The sequence below is a fragment of the Lissotriton vulgaris genome, unplaced genomic scaffold (assembly GCF_964263255.1).
Source record: "Lissotriton vulgaris unplaced genomic scaffold, aLisVul1.2 SCAFFOLD_3467, whole genome shotgun sequence".
Taxonomy (NCBI): domain Eukaryota; kingdom Metazoa; phylum Chordata; class Amphibia; order Caudata; family Salamandridae; genus Lissotriton; species Lissotriton vulgaris.
In genome coordinates, this window is record NW_028245642.1 from 119,975 (window position 1) to 137,733 (window position 17,759).

Genomic DNA, 17,759 nt, shown 5'->3' on the forward strand with positions numbered 1-17,759 from the left:
AGTCGTCCCAGGCTGAGGGGGTGGGTCCGAGGATGAGGACCTCCGTCTTGTCTGAGTTCAGCTTCAGCCGGCTGTTCCTCATCCAGTCGGCGACGGCCTTCATTTCGTTGTGGAGGTTGGTTTTGGCGGTGAGTGGGTCCTTGGTGAGGGAGAGGATGAGTTGGGTGTCGTCGGCGTAGGAGATGATGTTGAGGTTGTGATGGCGGGCCACTTGTGCGAGGGGGGCCATGTAGATGTTGGACAGCGTCGGGCTGAGGCATGAGCCCTGGGAGACGCCGCAGATGATGGTGGCTTCGGAGAGGAATGGTGGGAGGCGGACTCTCTGCTTTCTGCCGTAGAGGAAGGACGGGGTCAATTCAGGGCTTTCTCTTGGATTCCAGCTTCTCGGAGGCGTGTTTTTAGAGTGTGATGGCAGACCGTGTCGAAGGCGGCCAACAGGTCCAGGAGGATGATGGCTGATTTTTTGCTGTGGTCTAGTTGGCGTCTGATGTCGTCCGTGGCGGGGATGAGGGCTGTCTCGGTGCTGTGGTTGCGTCTGAATCCTGATTGGGATGGGTCTAAGTTGTTGTTGTCTTCCAGGTGGCGGGTCAGTTGCATATTGATGATTTTCTCTACAACCTTCGCCAGGAACGGGAGTAGGGAGATGGGACGAAAGTTCTTGAGGTCCTTGGGGTCCGCTTTGGGCTTCTTGAGAAAGACGTTGATTTTGGCGGTCTTTCCAGGAATGTCACTGTTTCAAAGGAGATGTTGGTGACCTTCCGTATTTCGGGTGCGATGGCTGCGTCTGCTTTGTTGAACACGTGGTGTGGGCAAGGGTCTGACGGGGATCCTGAGTGGGTGGAGTTCATGACCTCTCGTGTCTCGTCGTCATTGACGTTGGCCCAGGGACCTAGTCCGCAGTGCCTGCTATTAGTGAACCCTGATTAGGTCAAACAGCTAACTGCTGTTAAGCTAGTTGGGTGTTGACCGCGGTTATTCGCATTTTCCACAAATTACCACAGAATGTCACAATAACTTTTAATGCAATGGAGCTTTTAATTTTGCATGACTTTACTTGCAATTATTAGGGGGCACATTCATTTAGTTGTCGCTCCATGGAGTCCTTTGACCCTCCAGGGAGCTGGAGTTTGAGCTATCAAGCGGGGGTTGGGGAGAAGATGGGAGTGAGATTAGCGGTGAGAAACTGGGATATTCAAACACATGGCCCAACAAATGAACCATAAACACTCATCCACCACTCACCCCCTGGGAACAACAGAGCCCCGTACCGTTCGGTGGGTCTATGACCCATAGCCTGCCTTTTCTCCTTGTTCGAGTTCACCTACAGCGCGTGTTGTGTGCAAAGAGCTAAAACTTCGGAGGAAACGGCAGCAACTTCAGCTGTAAAAATGGGACGTGGCCATGTAGAGGTAAGGTCTGTCCCTCTCTGGGCTCCCATTCAGTGTCTTCTGCTCTCCAGGTTTTCGGCTTTGACTCCCTCTGTTCCCTGGCTACAGCCACTTGGGCTTCAGCGGCTTAAGCAGTTCGGCGCAGATTGGAGCGAGGCAGCTCTCGCAGAATTTGAGCATTTCGCCTCCTCTATGAATCCAGCATGCCAGGCCATGGTAACAGCTGCCAGAAAATGCAGCTAGTTGAGACGAACGATGAAGATGAGTGGATGAAGCTAGAGAATAGATAGCATCATGTAAATTATATTCAAAGTCCTACTGAGTTGTAAGGACTTATATTATTTATGAAATATGAAAGAAAATGGCGGATTTGGGCATCCCACCAGAGGCTATAGATATTCATATGGGAATAAAATACTGGGCCCCCAAACCACTAGGGAGGCGGAGGAAAAATATGATACAGCTGTGGAGCATGACCTGCCCCATAAAAAGATGCCCTCATCAGAGGCAGCGCTTTTAGACCGCTCCTCCACGCAGCCCGAAGCAGCTCTTTAAGGCATAGCATTAGTCAACTCATTGGAGACCATTACTAAGTCTAATTTCTGAAAAACAGTCATGATTTTTGGCCCTACCTGGCTGTAAATGAACATGCCGGGTCAAATTGTCTTCAGAGCACTGCATTTTTTCTGCACCAGTTTATTTCTGCCTTTCCTGAAGTGATTTAAGCCCATTGTGAGTACAAAAATCAGAGCATTAGGAGAGGCCTTTTTCAGCAACTTGGACACAGAAATGTTGAATACAAGGTGTCTTCCGAGCTATCATAAAGCATAACCATCAATTGATTTCGGTCCATGGTCATACATACAGCACATTCAGAACTTGAGCATAAGAACTGTTAGTTACCCGAGGCAAAGCAGTTTGACTCTCCACCTGCTCGCACGGGTGAAAAAGACCATACCTCTGGACTGTCTCCGAAATGTAGGATGTCTAAAACAGGATCTGCTGGACGACTAAAGGTGCTAAACTGCCTATCTTCCTGTCAGTTAGCACTATATACAGGGCACTGTGGTACAGTCTTTAAAGCACTGGTGGGGATGACCTGCTTAGACAAGCCAGCTCCCAAAGAATGAGACCAATCTGAGCTAATTCTTCCTGGGGCATTTTCCAACGGTACCACCTATTTGTTCCTGGGAATTTTACTCTTTCAATAGCAAGACAAGAGCAGTTCAATCTCCACTACAATATTCAACTGCATTGGAGGGGGAGATAATCTCATCCATTCAGAGAAGCCTTAGCTGTACAAATGTACAGATGTTAACATTATTCCTGGGGTAGAGTGATGCATGATATTCATGTGCACTCTCTAGATGTGGACGATAGCACGTGTGGGGACTCTTGTAAGCACAACAGCATCATGTTTTCATATTCCTGTTGGTAATTTGAATTTGAATTTAAAAACATTTGTACAGCGCTCGCATACCCAGCGGTTTCATGGCGCTAGTGGTGATCAGTGGACGGCAGCAACTGGGAGATTAAATCGGGTAGGTTTGTGTAAAAAGGAAGGTTTTAAGATTTTTCCGGAACAAAAGGTAGGAAGGTGAGGTGCGTAGAGTAACCGGGAGGGAATTCCAAAATGTTGGAGCCAGGACAGCGAATCTCGCTCCGCCCGCCCTCTGCTTTTTAAAGCGGGGGATGGTAAGGAGGGCCAAATGGGCCGAGCGAAGTTCTCTGCCTGGACAGTATGGCTTAATGAGAGAGCAGATGAACTCGGGAGCAGTACCCGATCTGGCCTGGTACGTGAGGCAGCCGAGTTTAAACAGGGCACGCTCTCTCACAGGGAGCCAGTGCAGTGTTTTGAGTAATGGAGTGACCCGATGATATCTGGGTAGGCCATGGATCAGGCCTGGTTCTGCACCAGTTGTAGTCGATGGATCATGTATGCAGGGGCTCCGTTATAGACTATGTTTCCATAGTCTATACGGGACAGTACCATGGCCAACATAATAATTTTTAAAGCTGAGGGGGAAAAGAAACGAGAAACTTTCCTAATTACTCTAAGGGAAAAGAAACATGAAGAAACCACGGAACTGACTTGCGGGTGAACAGTGAGCTGGGGATTAAGAAGGATTCCCAAAGTTTTCACTTTGGGCACGGGAAGTGGAGGGGCACCAAGGGAAGGGGGCCAGAAGGAAGGGGACCAAGGACTGCAGCCACCTCCGGTCAGGACCAGCTCGGTCTTGTCCGGATTAAGTTTGAGGTGGCTGCAGTTCATCCAATCTTGAATGAGCGTCATGATTGTTTGGACGTTCAGGGCAGATGAAGGTGAATGAGACAGATTGAAGATTAACTGGAGGTCATCCGCGTAATTGAACACGGTGACCTCCAGTTGCTGTAACATAAAAATGAGGGGAAAAATATAAAGGTTGAACAAAAGAGGGGAAAGTGATGAACCCTGAGGGACCCCGCATTCTACCTTGCGAGAGGCCGCCGCAAAGCCAGCCAAGCGGACTCCTTGAGTTCTCCCAGCAAGAAAGGACTCCAGCCAAGAAAAGGCTAAGCCTTCTATGCCCGCCGCCCTGACACGGTTAAGGAGGATGGTATGGTCCACCGTGTCAAAAGCGGCGGATAGATCTAGGAGAATCAAGGCTTGCGGAAGGTTGATGTCGATACCTTCACGCAGCTTGTCCATGACTGAAATGACCAGTTTTTCTGTAGAATGCAGGGGACAGAAGCCAGCTTGGCAAGGGGAGAGGCAATGATTTGCCTCAATGTGAGTGCTCAAAGTAGAAGTGATGTGAGTTTCAAGAACTTTTGCAAGGTAAGGGAGGAGTGAAATGGGGCGGTAATTGGAGGGGGAGGACGGATCGGCGTCCAATTTTTTTAAGATTGGGATGACAACTGCCGATTTGTGTGAACTGGGAACATGACCATGAGCAAGTGAGTCATTAAGAAGGGTCAAAGGGGGAGTAGGGCAGGCTGAGTAAACTTCCCTGAGGGTACAAGCAGGAGCAAAATCAAGGGGAGAGCCTGATTTGACCCGTTGGAGCAGAGGGAGGAGGGTGTCAGTGGTTAGAAGTGGAAATTTAGTCAGTTTAACGGTAGTGGGGGGAGGGGAAGGGTCAACAAAGGTGGAGGAGGGCGGAGGGATGTTGTGTTTAATTTTAACAACTTTGTCTATGAAAAACTCGTTGAGCGAGTCACAGAGGGATTGGGACGGGGGGATGGTGGCCGTGGCTCTGGTGGATGAGGCAAGTGAGTGCTATCTACGCCACCAACACTTTTGCTTCAAGCCATTAAAATTATAGACCAAGGCATATGGCAACTCTTTCACAAGTGAGGTGAGGAAGCCAACGGCTACACCAGTTCCGGTAAGCAATAAAATCTTCTCTAAGTTAGTCTTTGCGATAAAGTACATACTAACATTCAAGCAGGCATACTTGCACAAGATGAGCCAGGCTGAGACCAGAAGCCACGTTCTACTTATTTGCAAAGGGCCAGCCATCAGCCATCAGCCCAGAGTTGGCCAGCTCAAAAGGGTGCAACGTCACGTTCAGTCATTGCAGTGCTTTACTGGGTTATAGAAAACAGCATTAATTCGTCCTACACATTTTACTAAAATCAGGGATCTACTGCTGCTATGAAAATAGGAAAATGTAGTGGTAACTGATGTTTTACACAGTCCGGAGTCACTTTAACAGAGGAGACCTACACATGGAAAACATGAAATATTAATTAAGGAATTAAAACAGTATTCAGGCTATTGATATTAATATAGTATTACTCGTCAGTTTACCCAATAAAATGTCTGTGTTTATTTAAAACATCCAAAACCAAAAACGCAAGCTTGCTACATAACTTACCCTTTTATTGTCAGCTGGGCTATGAAAAAACTGAGCAACAGCCACTTCACTTGAATTCCCATCAGTAAAGTTAAATTTATTGGATATTCTCTGAAATGATTTCCCATAATCGTAGGACACGTAAACCTGCAAGAGGAATTGTAAAGCATAAGTCATTCAATTCTGGTCAACTTTACAGTGTTGCAATAAAACCTTGTGAAAATTAGAAGTTTAACTTTCATTTTTTTTTCTTTTGCTGAGTAGCTTGAACTTTACCACACACCTACGGAATCTTTAGCTTGAACTCATACATGCTAATTATTAGTACAAAGACATTCAATGGCAAATGGTAAACATAACTGAACTTGAACAATATGATGGCAAAGGCAGGAAGAAAAGTCCATTCAGAAAACTTTGTGAGGCGTGCAGATGTATTATGGTGACATTTTGCCAAGGAGATGTGGTGTAGCAGTCTAGCTGGTCACTCTAGTTCCGGGCAACATTTGAGTTCTAATCATAGCTTTCATGTGTTATCTACATTGTGGGGTCCTGGGAACATGATTTCGTCTACCTCTATCTCGGTTCCACACCTGCCAAAAATTGGGAGAGCTGATAAACTAGCTAAATTCAAGTAGGAAGCACTATACAAGTAACTCAACATTTACATCTGTTGTGTGAAGAAGGTCTTTTGTACAAACATAATAAATATTGCATGAAAACAGGCCTGATTGCATACAAACACTGTAGCCTTTAAAAGTAACGAGTGCATGTAATGCATATAGGGCCTTTAAAGGCTAGATCATTGTTTGAATGCTGATGCTAACAGTGTGCTTGATTAACTTATTTCTGTTTAAGAACTCCATGTTTTTACACCTAATTACACTAAAAGGTCAGACAAGGGAAAGTTTCCACTCTTCTGCACATGTTGAATCAGTGGCTGGAAGAAAGACTACCTTATGGAAATCAGTCTTAAAAAGAGAAGAGAGGGGGAGCATTTGCTTCCATATGCTTCTGCAAAGGAGCATTGTTTGTACACTTATGTAGCTTAACACCAGCTGAGCAAAAGGGACCTCTAGATCTAGGTGATTTTTTTTTTAAAGGAACAAGAACCAAAAAAGCACCTGAGCAGAGAGGATTCTTTTGCGCAACCTCCATATACAGTCCATATTCAGTACGACTTGTAGGTATTAAAGGAATAGATTGTTACCAGTAACTCCTGTTCTCCCCTAGGGGAATTTCCATTTATAGTCGTAAGCACTGCGAGACTATTCAGTGTTTACGACTATGGAAAACCCCTACAAGAGAACATATAGTGACACTGCAGAGAGGATAATAGTGCTACAACAAAAGATAGGGCTCGAGAACGAGTAATGAAAAGCCCTGGTTTCAATCCGAGGTCACCCATTGCACTACATATTGCGCTCCTGATAATATCACAAATCCTTTCGTCTTATCTTCCTTTCATGGCAAAAAGTGGGAGTTCTCAGACACAAGATGGAGGACATCTGTTATGATGATGATATTAGATGTAGACAAGGGTAATGTCTTGCATCATAGAAAATCATGTTTGAATCCTTAATAAGTTTATCAATCCTCGACATACTGAAGACGTCAAGTGTATTAGGGCATCCAAGACGTACCAATGTGAGGCAGATCGGTCATATCTGTGGAAGGGGTCCCAAATCATGTTTGAATTTGCAATAAAATGGATTTGCATCCATTTAATTGCAAGCCCTACTCATGAATGGAATATATTTCTCTGCATATAACTCCAAAACCTTTGAAAGGATGTGCACCAATGTTTTAGGTGGCATCAGCTTTTCCAACATAGTGTTTTGTTTAGGTTTGCTGAAAATGTATCCAACTGTTTGAGCCAAAATGTTAGTGTTCAGTGTGCATTTCAAAGTATGCATAGTTTTTCACATGTCTTATAATCTCATAAACCGTCGACAAAAGAAAAAACATGTTCATGCACACGAGGCCATGGATCACTGTCTCCCGATGTCCACAAACCCCGAGGAAAAAAAGGGGGAAAAAGGAATGCACGGTGGTGAAACATATTAGAAGTAGATCGGTAAGCACACCCACTTATGAATCTTTCTCTCCGGCCTGTTTCAAGGACTTAGGAGGTAGAAAAGCACAACAAGGCTGTTATACCCCCAAGCCTGGTAGCCCCTTGCCTAGCTCAAAATCTAGAAGAAATAATGATATGACCCCATTTATATTCACAGTGGTATTACAATTGTTACATTTGGAGATCAGGGCACATTATGTGCCTCTCCAGGGGCGAAGCCTGTTCATTGGTTGGATTTTAGCATACTCTCCACATAAAAAGTTAGAGGTCTGGGTAGAAGCAGCTCTTGAAGCTATGTCTGCCATGATGTTGGCGGTCTGGTTGTATTATGGGGGCATGGTAGGTTACCTAGCACCTGCTCGATGATCTGTTCCCAATTGTAGACAGGAGCAAGTCAGTAGCCAGCTGACCTGCTCCTGGGTGGCTTGCACTGTGCCCGAGACAGAGGAGTGGGGCAACTGCTAGCTGCTCCCTTTTCAAGCCCTACTCATCTTTGGGCAAGCGCAAAGGGGTAATTACCCCCTTCACATATGGGTAAGGCGAGGGGTGTGCAACAGAGCGCCCTGAAGCACTTGGGCATTGCAAGGTGGGCCAATTCCACCCCCCTTCTTACCCTTGAGTATGGCGAGGAGAGCAAAGAAAGGGCGGCTGACTGGTGTGCAGCCCACTGCTGCACTTTGACAACGCATGGCTGCCATATGTCAGACAAAATGGAGGACACCACCACACACAAAAAATTGCAAGTTAAAACACTTCCACCTAATTTGAGTAGGCATAACTTTTAACAAGTCCTTAAACACTTATTTGCATGCAGGTGCATCATCTTTCTTTCCACTAGCAGTTGTAACATGACGTCTTTTGAGTCTATTTCTATTGTTTTAGGACGGCGGATAGCATTTGGCAAGGACAACCATTAGACACAAGCAGGATTACATGGTGGTGGCAGATGTTATTTTTGAAATATGATAAAAAAACACTTCAAGTGTAGTACCACTTTGTCGATGGAAGCAGCTCCCTGAAATGAGGCAAAAGAAAGATTAAAAGGAAATACTGTCACATGAAAAACATGTTTTATTCCAGCCTCTTTGTACATGCCAATCTTACTAACTTGACCTCTCCACTTATAATACAGGAAGTCGACTAGAAAGCCTCTTAGAAGTATCTGTTACAGGGCGTTTCTTGCACTATAGTGTGCAACGGACTACTGTCTCACCATTAATTTTGATGAAAATGTTTTGTTTTGTTTTCTTTCCTGTTTCTGATAGTGGGCTGGTTAGTACTGTGTAATGTCTAATCTCTGCAAATAGGAAAATTAATATAATCACAATCTTCTTTTTACAGAGAACATAAGTGCAAACATTCCCAAAGATGTGGAATCAAGGCAAAGAGCTGTTGGGGGATGGGAAGGCCAAGAACGGGTATAAGGTGGGCAGTGGTTGAATCGGGCATTGGAAGAGCTAGAGATCATATGGCAGTGGGGGATACTATAGAGGCACATTTTTCAAACCTTTTCTTCGGACCCAGCGATAGTTCTCTATTACGTAGCATTTCAAGACATTAAGTGTTTACCACTGCTCTCCCAGGATCTTCAGCACAATGTTACTGCTCAAACTGCCAAAGCATCCAATGCAAGTCTTGACTAGCAGGATAGCGAACTTGAATGGTTAAGGATATAGCTCTAGGAGATGGTTAAATGCTATAAACTAAGAAACAAAAGAGTGCAGTAAAATAATTCTGAGAAAAGCCAATGTCCACCACTGGCAATACCAATAGGCCTGATGTATAACTGAAAGCACTTCTTCAGTCACTAGTGAATTTGGGACCTCAATAAGTCATTACACATGCAGTGTGCCACTCATCCATCCGTTCAACTACACACTGTCGCCTTTTTTCCATTCGTCCACTTAACCATTCACAATAAAAAACACACACAAACTCAACAAACATACCCAAGATCAACAGAAAGAATGAATCTAGAAATAAGATATTAGGTCTCTGCCCAAATATAGAAGGCAAAGTCCTGCAACAAAATGGAAAATTAACCACAGCAGCGGGTGACTGTTTTGAAATGATATTGTAGATAGTGTACTGGTGTCTTCAAGTTTCGGCATGCTGTCACATTTGAAACTGTTGACCATCTTGGAGTGGTAAAACAATGATTCACAGTAACATTCCACTCTAGTACAATAGTGTGAGAATTTGATTTACTAGTTGACTGGGGTGTGAGCCCTGGTTAAGCAAAAACCACTATCCTTGTCAGGGTAAGGCACAAAAAGCCAAAATGTACATGTGCTGAACCCACTGATACTTTGGCACAGAGCAGTCACGCTTCATTACGAGGCAATGTTTAAAGTATCTGTGCAACACTTAAAACAGTAACACATTTAAAACACCACTCAAACAAATCCCACACCCAGTTAGAAAACGAGAGCTTAATTTAATAAATAAAACAAGACAAAACGACAAAAATACTATCAGTAGAATGGTAGTTATGAATTTTTAAAAAGATAAAGTGAAAAATAGCATCTAAAAGCATAAAGCGCCACCCAGAGATATTTGGTCGTGCTGGACCTGTTCAACTCCAAAAGTTCAGGCCGACCGCGATGGATTGCAGGTCTGATACAGTCCTAGATCAGTCCCTCTGAAGTTTTACCATCTCAAGTTTTGTGCCAAGAGTCTTATTCGCATTGGAGAGGGTCAGGGAGAGCAAGGAGAGTAACACAGGTGGAGGTAGGGAGAGCAGGATGGGTATCTGTAGTATCCTGCATATTATATTGTAAGGTGTTTTACCACCCCAGCTCAGTCAGTGCCTGAGCTCTGACTCATTGGAATGTTGGAGTCTGAAGATGTCTCGGAATGTTGGGGCTGAGAGAGGCAGTGCGAAGAGACAGGTGGAAGAAAACGAGGAGGAAGAAGAAGAGGAGAAAGAGAAGAGTAAGGCAGAAACAGATCGAGATAACCCAGACTATTGGAAATAGAAAAGTTGTGAAGAAAAAACAAGTAACATGAAGGCGGAAACAACAAGGGGCAGAAGAACACAGACGCACCAGAGACTAACCCCCGAACGCACCCACTGGCCAGGCAGGAAGGGAAGAAAGAACAAGGCACAACGCAAACGGACACCAGCCTCTACACAGACACAGGAAAGAGGGAGTAACAGATTTCCTCCTGAAAAGGGAAGGAAAAGAATGAAAATGCGAAGGAGGGAAGGCTGGAGACGAAAGACGACAACAAGCAGTGTAGATCCAGAAACCAAGGATGACAATGTGAATGACACCACGAGGAAAGCTGGACAAAAAGGAAAACAGAGAAGAGCCAAAGTAGATACATACACAGCATAACAAATACTTCTCCCCCATTATCAATAAACAATAACAATATGATGTAAGTGTAACATTGCGTTATGCAAAACAGCAAAATTACAAAATGTAAATAGACAATATCAGTCAAAGGGACTAAAACCCATGACCGTCCTCTACTCCTGTGCAAGAGTGTGAGGAGCACTGCAAATGGGACTGTAACCCATAAGACGCCCTATGTAGGGAGACCGAGTAAATGTATATGGGTGTAAGACCCATACAAATGTGCCCTAAGTAAGGGGAATACATAAATGCAAAATGGGACTGTAACCCATACGACGCCCTGTGTGAGGGTGACAATGTAAATGGGACTGTAGCCCATAAGATGGTTCCCTGTGTGAGGATACTCGTGTAAAAGTAGAAGGGATTGTGACCCTAGCTACAGTGCCCTGTGTAAGGGTAAAACCGTGAGTGGCCAGTGTAGGCAAGTATATAGGCAAATGGGGCTAATACCCATACCCATCCCGGAGCAGGGAAATGTAAAGTGTAAAGTGTTACACAACTATTGCCCTCCCTGTGTAGGGAAATGTAAAGTGTAACTAAGTACATAGAAAGTAGGCAATTGTGTACCAAAATAAAGGGGGGGAAACTCATAACCATCCCTAATGAAGGGAGTAGTTACATGTAAAGTGTGGACATTGAAAATAAAGCACAAAGTCAATAAGATGTAAAACATGTCAAGATCTTATAATGCTATGAGAACAGATCCCACCAGGGAAGCCCATGGAGAGAGACTGAATAAACAGTTCCATAATGGGGCGCTCCAAAAACCTTGGCAAAACTGTAAGGAGACAGTTAAAGATGGATGTGTGTGTGTCATTGTAATGCTGTGACTCACACAAGCATTAGTGAGCAAGAATGCTGCTCAGAGAAAGTCTGGACTAGTCAAGTAGCTGCGTCATGCACTAACTAAAAGAGTGACACTAACTAAATGTTTCATAGTAATAATAATAATAAAGAGCTTATAAAGCGCACAGTAACACCATCACGGCGGGTCCCCGCGCTGAATGGAGCTACTCACAACCACCCACTACAGAACCCCTAGCCCTACAAGGTATAGAGTAGAGTTTTGAGCCTAGCCCGAAACACCGTCTCACTGCTCTCCAGTCTCAGGGCAGGAGGGAGTTTGTTCCAGTGCTGAGCAGCTTGGAGCGAAAAAGATCGTCCGCCCATTCTGGCCTTCCTTACCCTTGGGACTGTCAACAGCCCAATGCCCTCCGAGCGGAGGGCCCTTGGCGGGGATGAGATTGGAAACCATGCAAAACATGCACATACTGATTTCAGCACACAACCATGTAATTAGCATTTTCTTTGTTCTGCGATGTGCCAGAGTTACTGAGCTGATGAGCGTTGCTCAAAACTGACAGCAAACTACGCAGTCAATCTCATACATTTTTATTAATAAGTCCAACGGGAATGGTAGCGTTACCATAATCATCCAAGAGTTTCCTCCGAAGTGATAATAAGCAACAGAGAACCTTGATCCCAAGACAAAGAGTAGCCCAGGAGCTAGTTTGCAGTTTACTACAGCAACATGGCAAAAATGGAGGCACGTAAAGGGCACGATGCGGGGTGTCTCGTGTCACGCTTGTGCGCTAAGCAATTCTCGCAGGCAGGCCTTCCACAACGTCACAGAGGGCAATAGTGCCGATAAAAATCTGGGCGCTCCACTGAAAGAAGTGAGGCGCGAAAAGGCAAACGGCAAAAAAAAGCAGTTACTGTGATGACAGTGAAGGACTGGGTTCTTTTGGACCCAGCGGTGCCAGGGCACAACACCTGAAACCTTCGTGGGTAACCTGTTCCGGCGTACAAGTCACAGAGACACGGGACACTTCCTTCGGCGTCAAAGAGTCAAGGTTTATTTACTGCAGGGAACACAGAAGTCACAGGAAGTACATCGAGTGTAGTTCGGGGAGACTGCTTCAAATTGGTTCTGTGGATCGCTCCTTTTATACAGTTTTTACCCATAGGCTAACATTGAACACAAAGGTTTACAACTCAGTTCCCACATCTAGCTCCCAGAGGGGTCGCTTTGGTCGGTTTGAAACACATAAGGTCCGGAACATAACTGCGGAAACATTTGGCGGTTCCCAACTGTAAAAACCCATCTTCCCACCATTAGCAAATTCCAATCAGCAATCAAGTAGATCGAAACAGGAACGAAGACAGGTGCAGAGGAAGACGGAGACAGTGGGGAGATCGGAAAGGGTGTAAAAGGGGAGGTGTCGGGAAACACGAGATACAGGCATCAAAGGGACGTGCCTAATGAGATGCACGGCTGAGACAATAAGTCCGTGCGGCAAGATGAGCCTCGAGCGGCGCCACCTGCCTTACAGTAGCAACCCCCTCGTCATAAAGACACTTTCAAAAGACATGTGTCTTTCGCAAATATCTTGGGAGTCCCAGGGTCGCGAAGCGGACAGCGTCCGTTCGCTGACTACTTGAGGGCAAGAGACAAAATGGATGCCGTATCTAAGATGGAACCCGTGGGTACGGATGAAAAAGCCCACGTAACAAACGAACGGTTTAAGTTAGCACAGCGAAACTGCGCACACTTACACAACTCGTCATTTGCGGTTCATAGATACCAGACTCGACCATATTCGTACGAGTCGGAAACACCACTTACAATTGTCACGGAACCTCAGACGCTCCTTTTGCCCTCATGTAGGCAAGCACTAGTCGGAATCATATTCGATATTCATCAGACCATCAAGATGTCGTTGTAGCATAGTTCTGTCCAACCGAGTCCCCTTGGTAACAGATGGTTGTCTCATACACGTTGTAGCACAGAGGCCACATAAGGCAGGACCACACTGCACACAAAGGCAACATGTGAACAGGAACACTACCACAACTCCGATGATCATCAGAATCTTCCAACCCCAAGTCGACATCAGGCCCCAAAACCAACCAAGTAGCGTCCAATCCCCTACATCCACGTGTATGGATTCGGAGATCTTATGCAACTTCGAGATGGCTTGATAGACAGTAGGAGCATTATCTGGAATGAAAATGCAACAGCTCGAATGGATCACTTTACATACCCCACCGCGATCTGCCAAAACAACATCCAAAACCATACGGTTTTGCAACGTCATAAGTCTCTCCGCCTGAAGTTCTGTGGTGATATTACCAAGGGCACTGGCAGTAACATTAGCTGTCGATTCTACCACTCGAGTCAAATGTCTCAGGTTCCTACTATTAACCATAGGTCCCCAAAACGGGAGGAAACCCTTGAAAAAGTCTCCTGCCTCTTGACCAGCAGTATCCTCTTCGCTAATTACGCCTCGTACAACTCTAGTCTTATGGTAATCGGCATCTACAGTGAACGTCGGAGGCAACAAATTTGCAACAAAACATGAGCCCATGAAGTCTACGGGCAACCATGTATATGCACGATCATGACAGATGAAGTACGTACCCTTGGCAGCCAGAAACACAGGGGTCGGGGACATTGGCAGAAGGTAACTTTCAGTGCAAGCACTTACTCCAAGTGAGGCTTGCGAACCACGACCCACGAGACAAAGATTACCAGTGTGGGGTACGACCCATATTGGAGGCGAGCTTTTAAGCTGCTTTTCATTGATGAACATACTATATTCCCCTCTACTCAGGACCCTATAGGCTTGTACCTCTTCTTTAGGGATGAGAAAAGCATCATGGATCTCATCTTCCATATCCTCTATTGCCATCGACAGCACCCACTGATACGAGGTAGAACCAGAGTTGGGGGAACGTTGTTCTGGAGTGGGGTGGAAACCCAGTGCGCTTCGAAGCATTGTTTGGAATGCTCGAGCTGACCCTTGGGAACTATACGGTAACACCAGATATGGAATTCCCTTACCGGTAGTATGTGGCATCAACCCACACACCCAACAATTAGTAGTGTTAACCACTAACTGGTGCTGGTGGAGGAGCTGGATAAAGGAATTGTTGCGGAATTCCACACGTCTAGCCTGTTCGTGTTCCGGTAAAATATGAAAGGAATGGGGAGAAGCAGTAGTAGTAGTAAAAGTAAGGTTAGGGTAAGGAGTAGGAGTAGGGGTAGCAAGTAAGAAGTGAGACATAGTGTAATACACCCCACCCGCCAAGAATGCAGAAGCAGTTAAAAACAATACAAACAATTGGAATACAACACATTTAGTACGACTGAGTTCCTGCAGTTTGTCTCTGTACGCCTGAGCTCCTTCCAAATCGTTCAGCTTCGAAAATGCCATTTCCCTATGACCGTCCGCAACGTTTCTTGACGCACTTCGTTCTGTGCAGCAATAGTCAATCCCCAGGAGTTCCTAGGAACCGACGGTCTTTAACCTAACGTCAAGACCTACTGTCCAGAAGGAAGTACGCGCGCGGCCCTACGGCCCTCAATACACAATATGTATTTATTTAGCACAATAATTCTCTGCTGTGGAAGGAAAAAGTTACAAGGAAAAAGCTTGATATATGTACAAAACAAGTTTCAACGATACGAATGTTCAAAGTTGATCATGGGAAACGAAAATATTGCAGTTATCAATTTCAAAAAAACAAGGAATTTTATTAGTCCTTAATGCGAGAACGCAAAGAATATCGATGTTTCCCGGGACGTGTCTGCTCGTCAAACAAAGGATCCGTTGAAGAGACAACGTCCTGCTGATCAACTTGTTGATTTGGTCTTGAGTCTTTTGCTGACAATGTTCCAACAATGGCTTTCTGCTGCGCTGAGGGTTCTCCAACAAGCTGTGCGTCGCTAAAAGGTACAAACGCCGGCAATGTCTCTGCTTCTGTTGACGCAATGCCTTTCCTTACCCACGGGTCTGCCGGCAAAGGAATAGGGACTCGCTTACAATGGGTAGCATGTACCCAATTCTTCCGTCCCTCAAGACGAACGGCAGTCCTCGTGGCCAGGAGCACCTGGTAAGGTCCAACAAAACGGGGGTCCAGATTCTTCTTGCGTGAGAAGTTACGGGTAACTACCCAGTCACCGGGCTGGAGCTGGTGGCCTGGACCCTCCGTCTGCGTCGGCAAGGCGTCGTAAACCTGTTGATGAATTAACCTCAGTTTAGCAGTCAAGTCATGTAAGTAGTCAATCAACATCGGATACTCAAGATCAACGAATATACCTGGCCTAGGAACCCCCCACACATTCGCAGGACGGCCGAACACTATTTCATAGGGACTAAGCCCTATTCGGGAGTGTACAGTCGCCCTAGTTGACAGTAATGCTAGAGGCAAAGCGTCAGGCCACGAAAGTCCAGTCGTAGCCTGAATCTTCGCAAGCTTTAGTTTAAGGGTGCCATTGTACCCTTCAACCAATCCAGCTGACTGGGGATGATTGGCACTATGGAATTTCTGATTAATTCCAAGGCCCTTACACACACTCTTCATCACACTTCCAACAAACTCACTTCCATTATCTGACCACAAGACTCTAGGCATTCCATACCGAGGAAAATATTCCTTCAGTAGGATTTTCGCAGTAGACAAAGCAGTATTGTCTTTGAGGGGATAGGCCTCGATCCATCGGGAGAACGCGCAAACCACAACCAAAACATATTTCAGGTTATTGCATCGCTCCATATGGATGAAGTCCAATTGTATCACCTCAAAGGGATACGAAGGAGGAGCAAAACTGCCAGGGGGAGTTGGGGTTCCTTTGCCAGGATTGTACATTAAACACACCATACAATTCTTCACCAGACGTTCAGCACACTTCGTAATACCATCATTCTTCCACACATCATCCAACAACTTGCAAATACCTTTCGCGCTAATATGTGCTAACCCATGTGCCATTGTCACAACGGCCAGTACATACGCATCGGGCAACATCCATCTTTTCTGATCCGACAAATCAATCCAGCAACCATTCGCATCCAACCTTCCCGTACTTTCTTTCCACTTCATCTTTTCCGTATCGGTGGCCTCATTCTGAATTGCTTTCACACTCTCTATAGTGTTCTCACACATACTCGATTCTGTAGGCCACCTAACCGAACTCGTCACGTACATTCGAGTGCTAAGGTTCCGGGCAGTCTCCTTAGCAATCTCATCTGCAAACGCGTTACCACGACCAACATCATCCGTCACTTTACGATGCGCACTACACTTAACAATCGCAACTTGAGCAGGCAAAGTCAATGCATCCAAAAGATCATTCACAAGCTGGCCATGCTGTATTTTCGTGCCGTGTGACGTCAAGAAACCACGCTCTCGCCACAATCGTCCAAAGCTATGCGCTACACCGAAAGCATACTGGCTATCGGTATACACATTCACACGTTTACCTTTTGCTAACACACATGCTCTAGTAAGAGCAATCAGCTCTGCAGCTTGGGCAGAATTCTGATTCAATCTCGCAGTCTCAACAACAGTATTCAACGTCACAACAGCATAAGCAGTAGTCACATCACCATTCGGTAATTTAAAACATGACCCATCCACATACAGAGTGCCGTCCGGATTTTCCAATGGGGTGTTTTTAAGGTCCACTCGACCCTTTGTTTCCTCTTCTGTACGCAAGTAACAGTCATGTTCTGCTACTTCATCTGACTCTGCACTAATTGGTAACAAAGTTGCCGGATTTAGGACATTACAACGTTTTATCTGAATGTGGCTTGCCAAGAGCGTCAATTCATACCCAGACAACCTCGCACTCGTCAAGTGCTGAGTTTTCGTTCGATTCAAAAGAGTGTCGACTGCATGCGGAACCATCACCGTAAGCATATTATCCATGACCAGTCCTGCTGATTGCCGGATGGAGACCGCAGCTGCCGCAGTTGCTCTCAAACAACTCGGCAATGCTCTAGCTACTGGGTCTAAGGTCGAGGAAAAATATGCACATGGACGTTGCTTACCACCAAAAGGTTGCGTTAGAACACTCAACGCACAACCTTCTCTCTCGTGAACATATAACGTGAACGGCTTGCTGTAATCAGGGGTACCTAACACAGGAGCCGAACACAATGAATCACGTAATTCAGAAAAACTTTTCTGACATTCATCCGTCCATGGTAAAGGAGTTGAAACATCCTTGCACGTAAGAGCCACCAATGGTTTCGCTAGCAATGAAAAATTAGGAATCCACTGCCTACAGTACGACGTAATACCTAAAAAG

General features: G+C 45.5%; 1 protein-coding gene across 1 annotated transcript in view; it reads right to left on the bottom strand.

The window, feature by feature from the left end:
- Positions 1-17,759, bottom strand: part of LOC147666329 (sortilin-related receptor-like) — a gene marked incomplete at its 3' end in the record, with an annotated part of 215,830 nt that overhangs the window by 114,025 nt on the left and 84,046 nt on the right. The window contains exon 3 of the mRNA XM_086949128.1: positions 5,249-5,374. Within this exon, the coding sequence (XP_086805254.1) occupies positions 5,249-5,374 (126 nt within the window). The remainder of the gene's footprint in view (positions 1-5,248; positions 5,375-17,759) is intronic.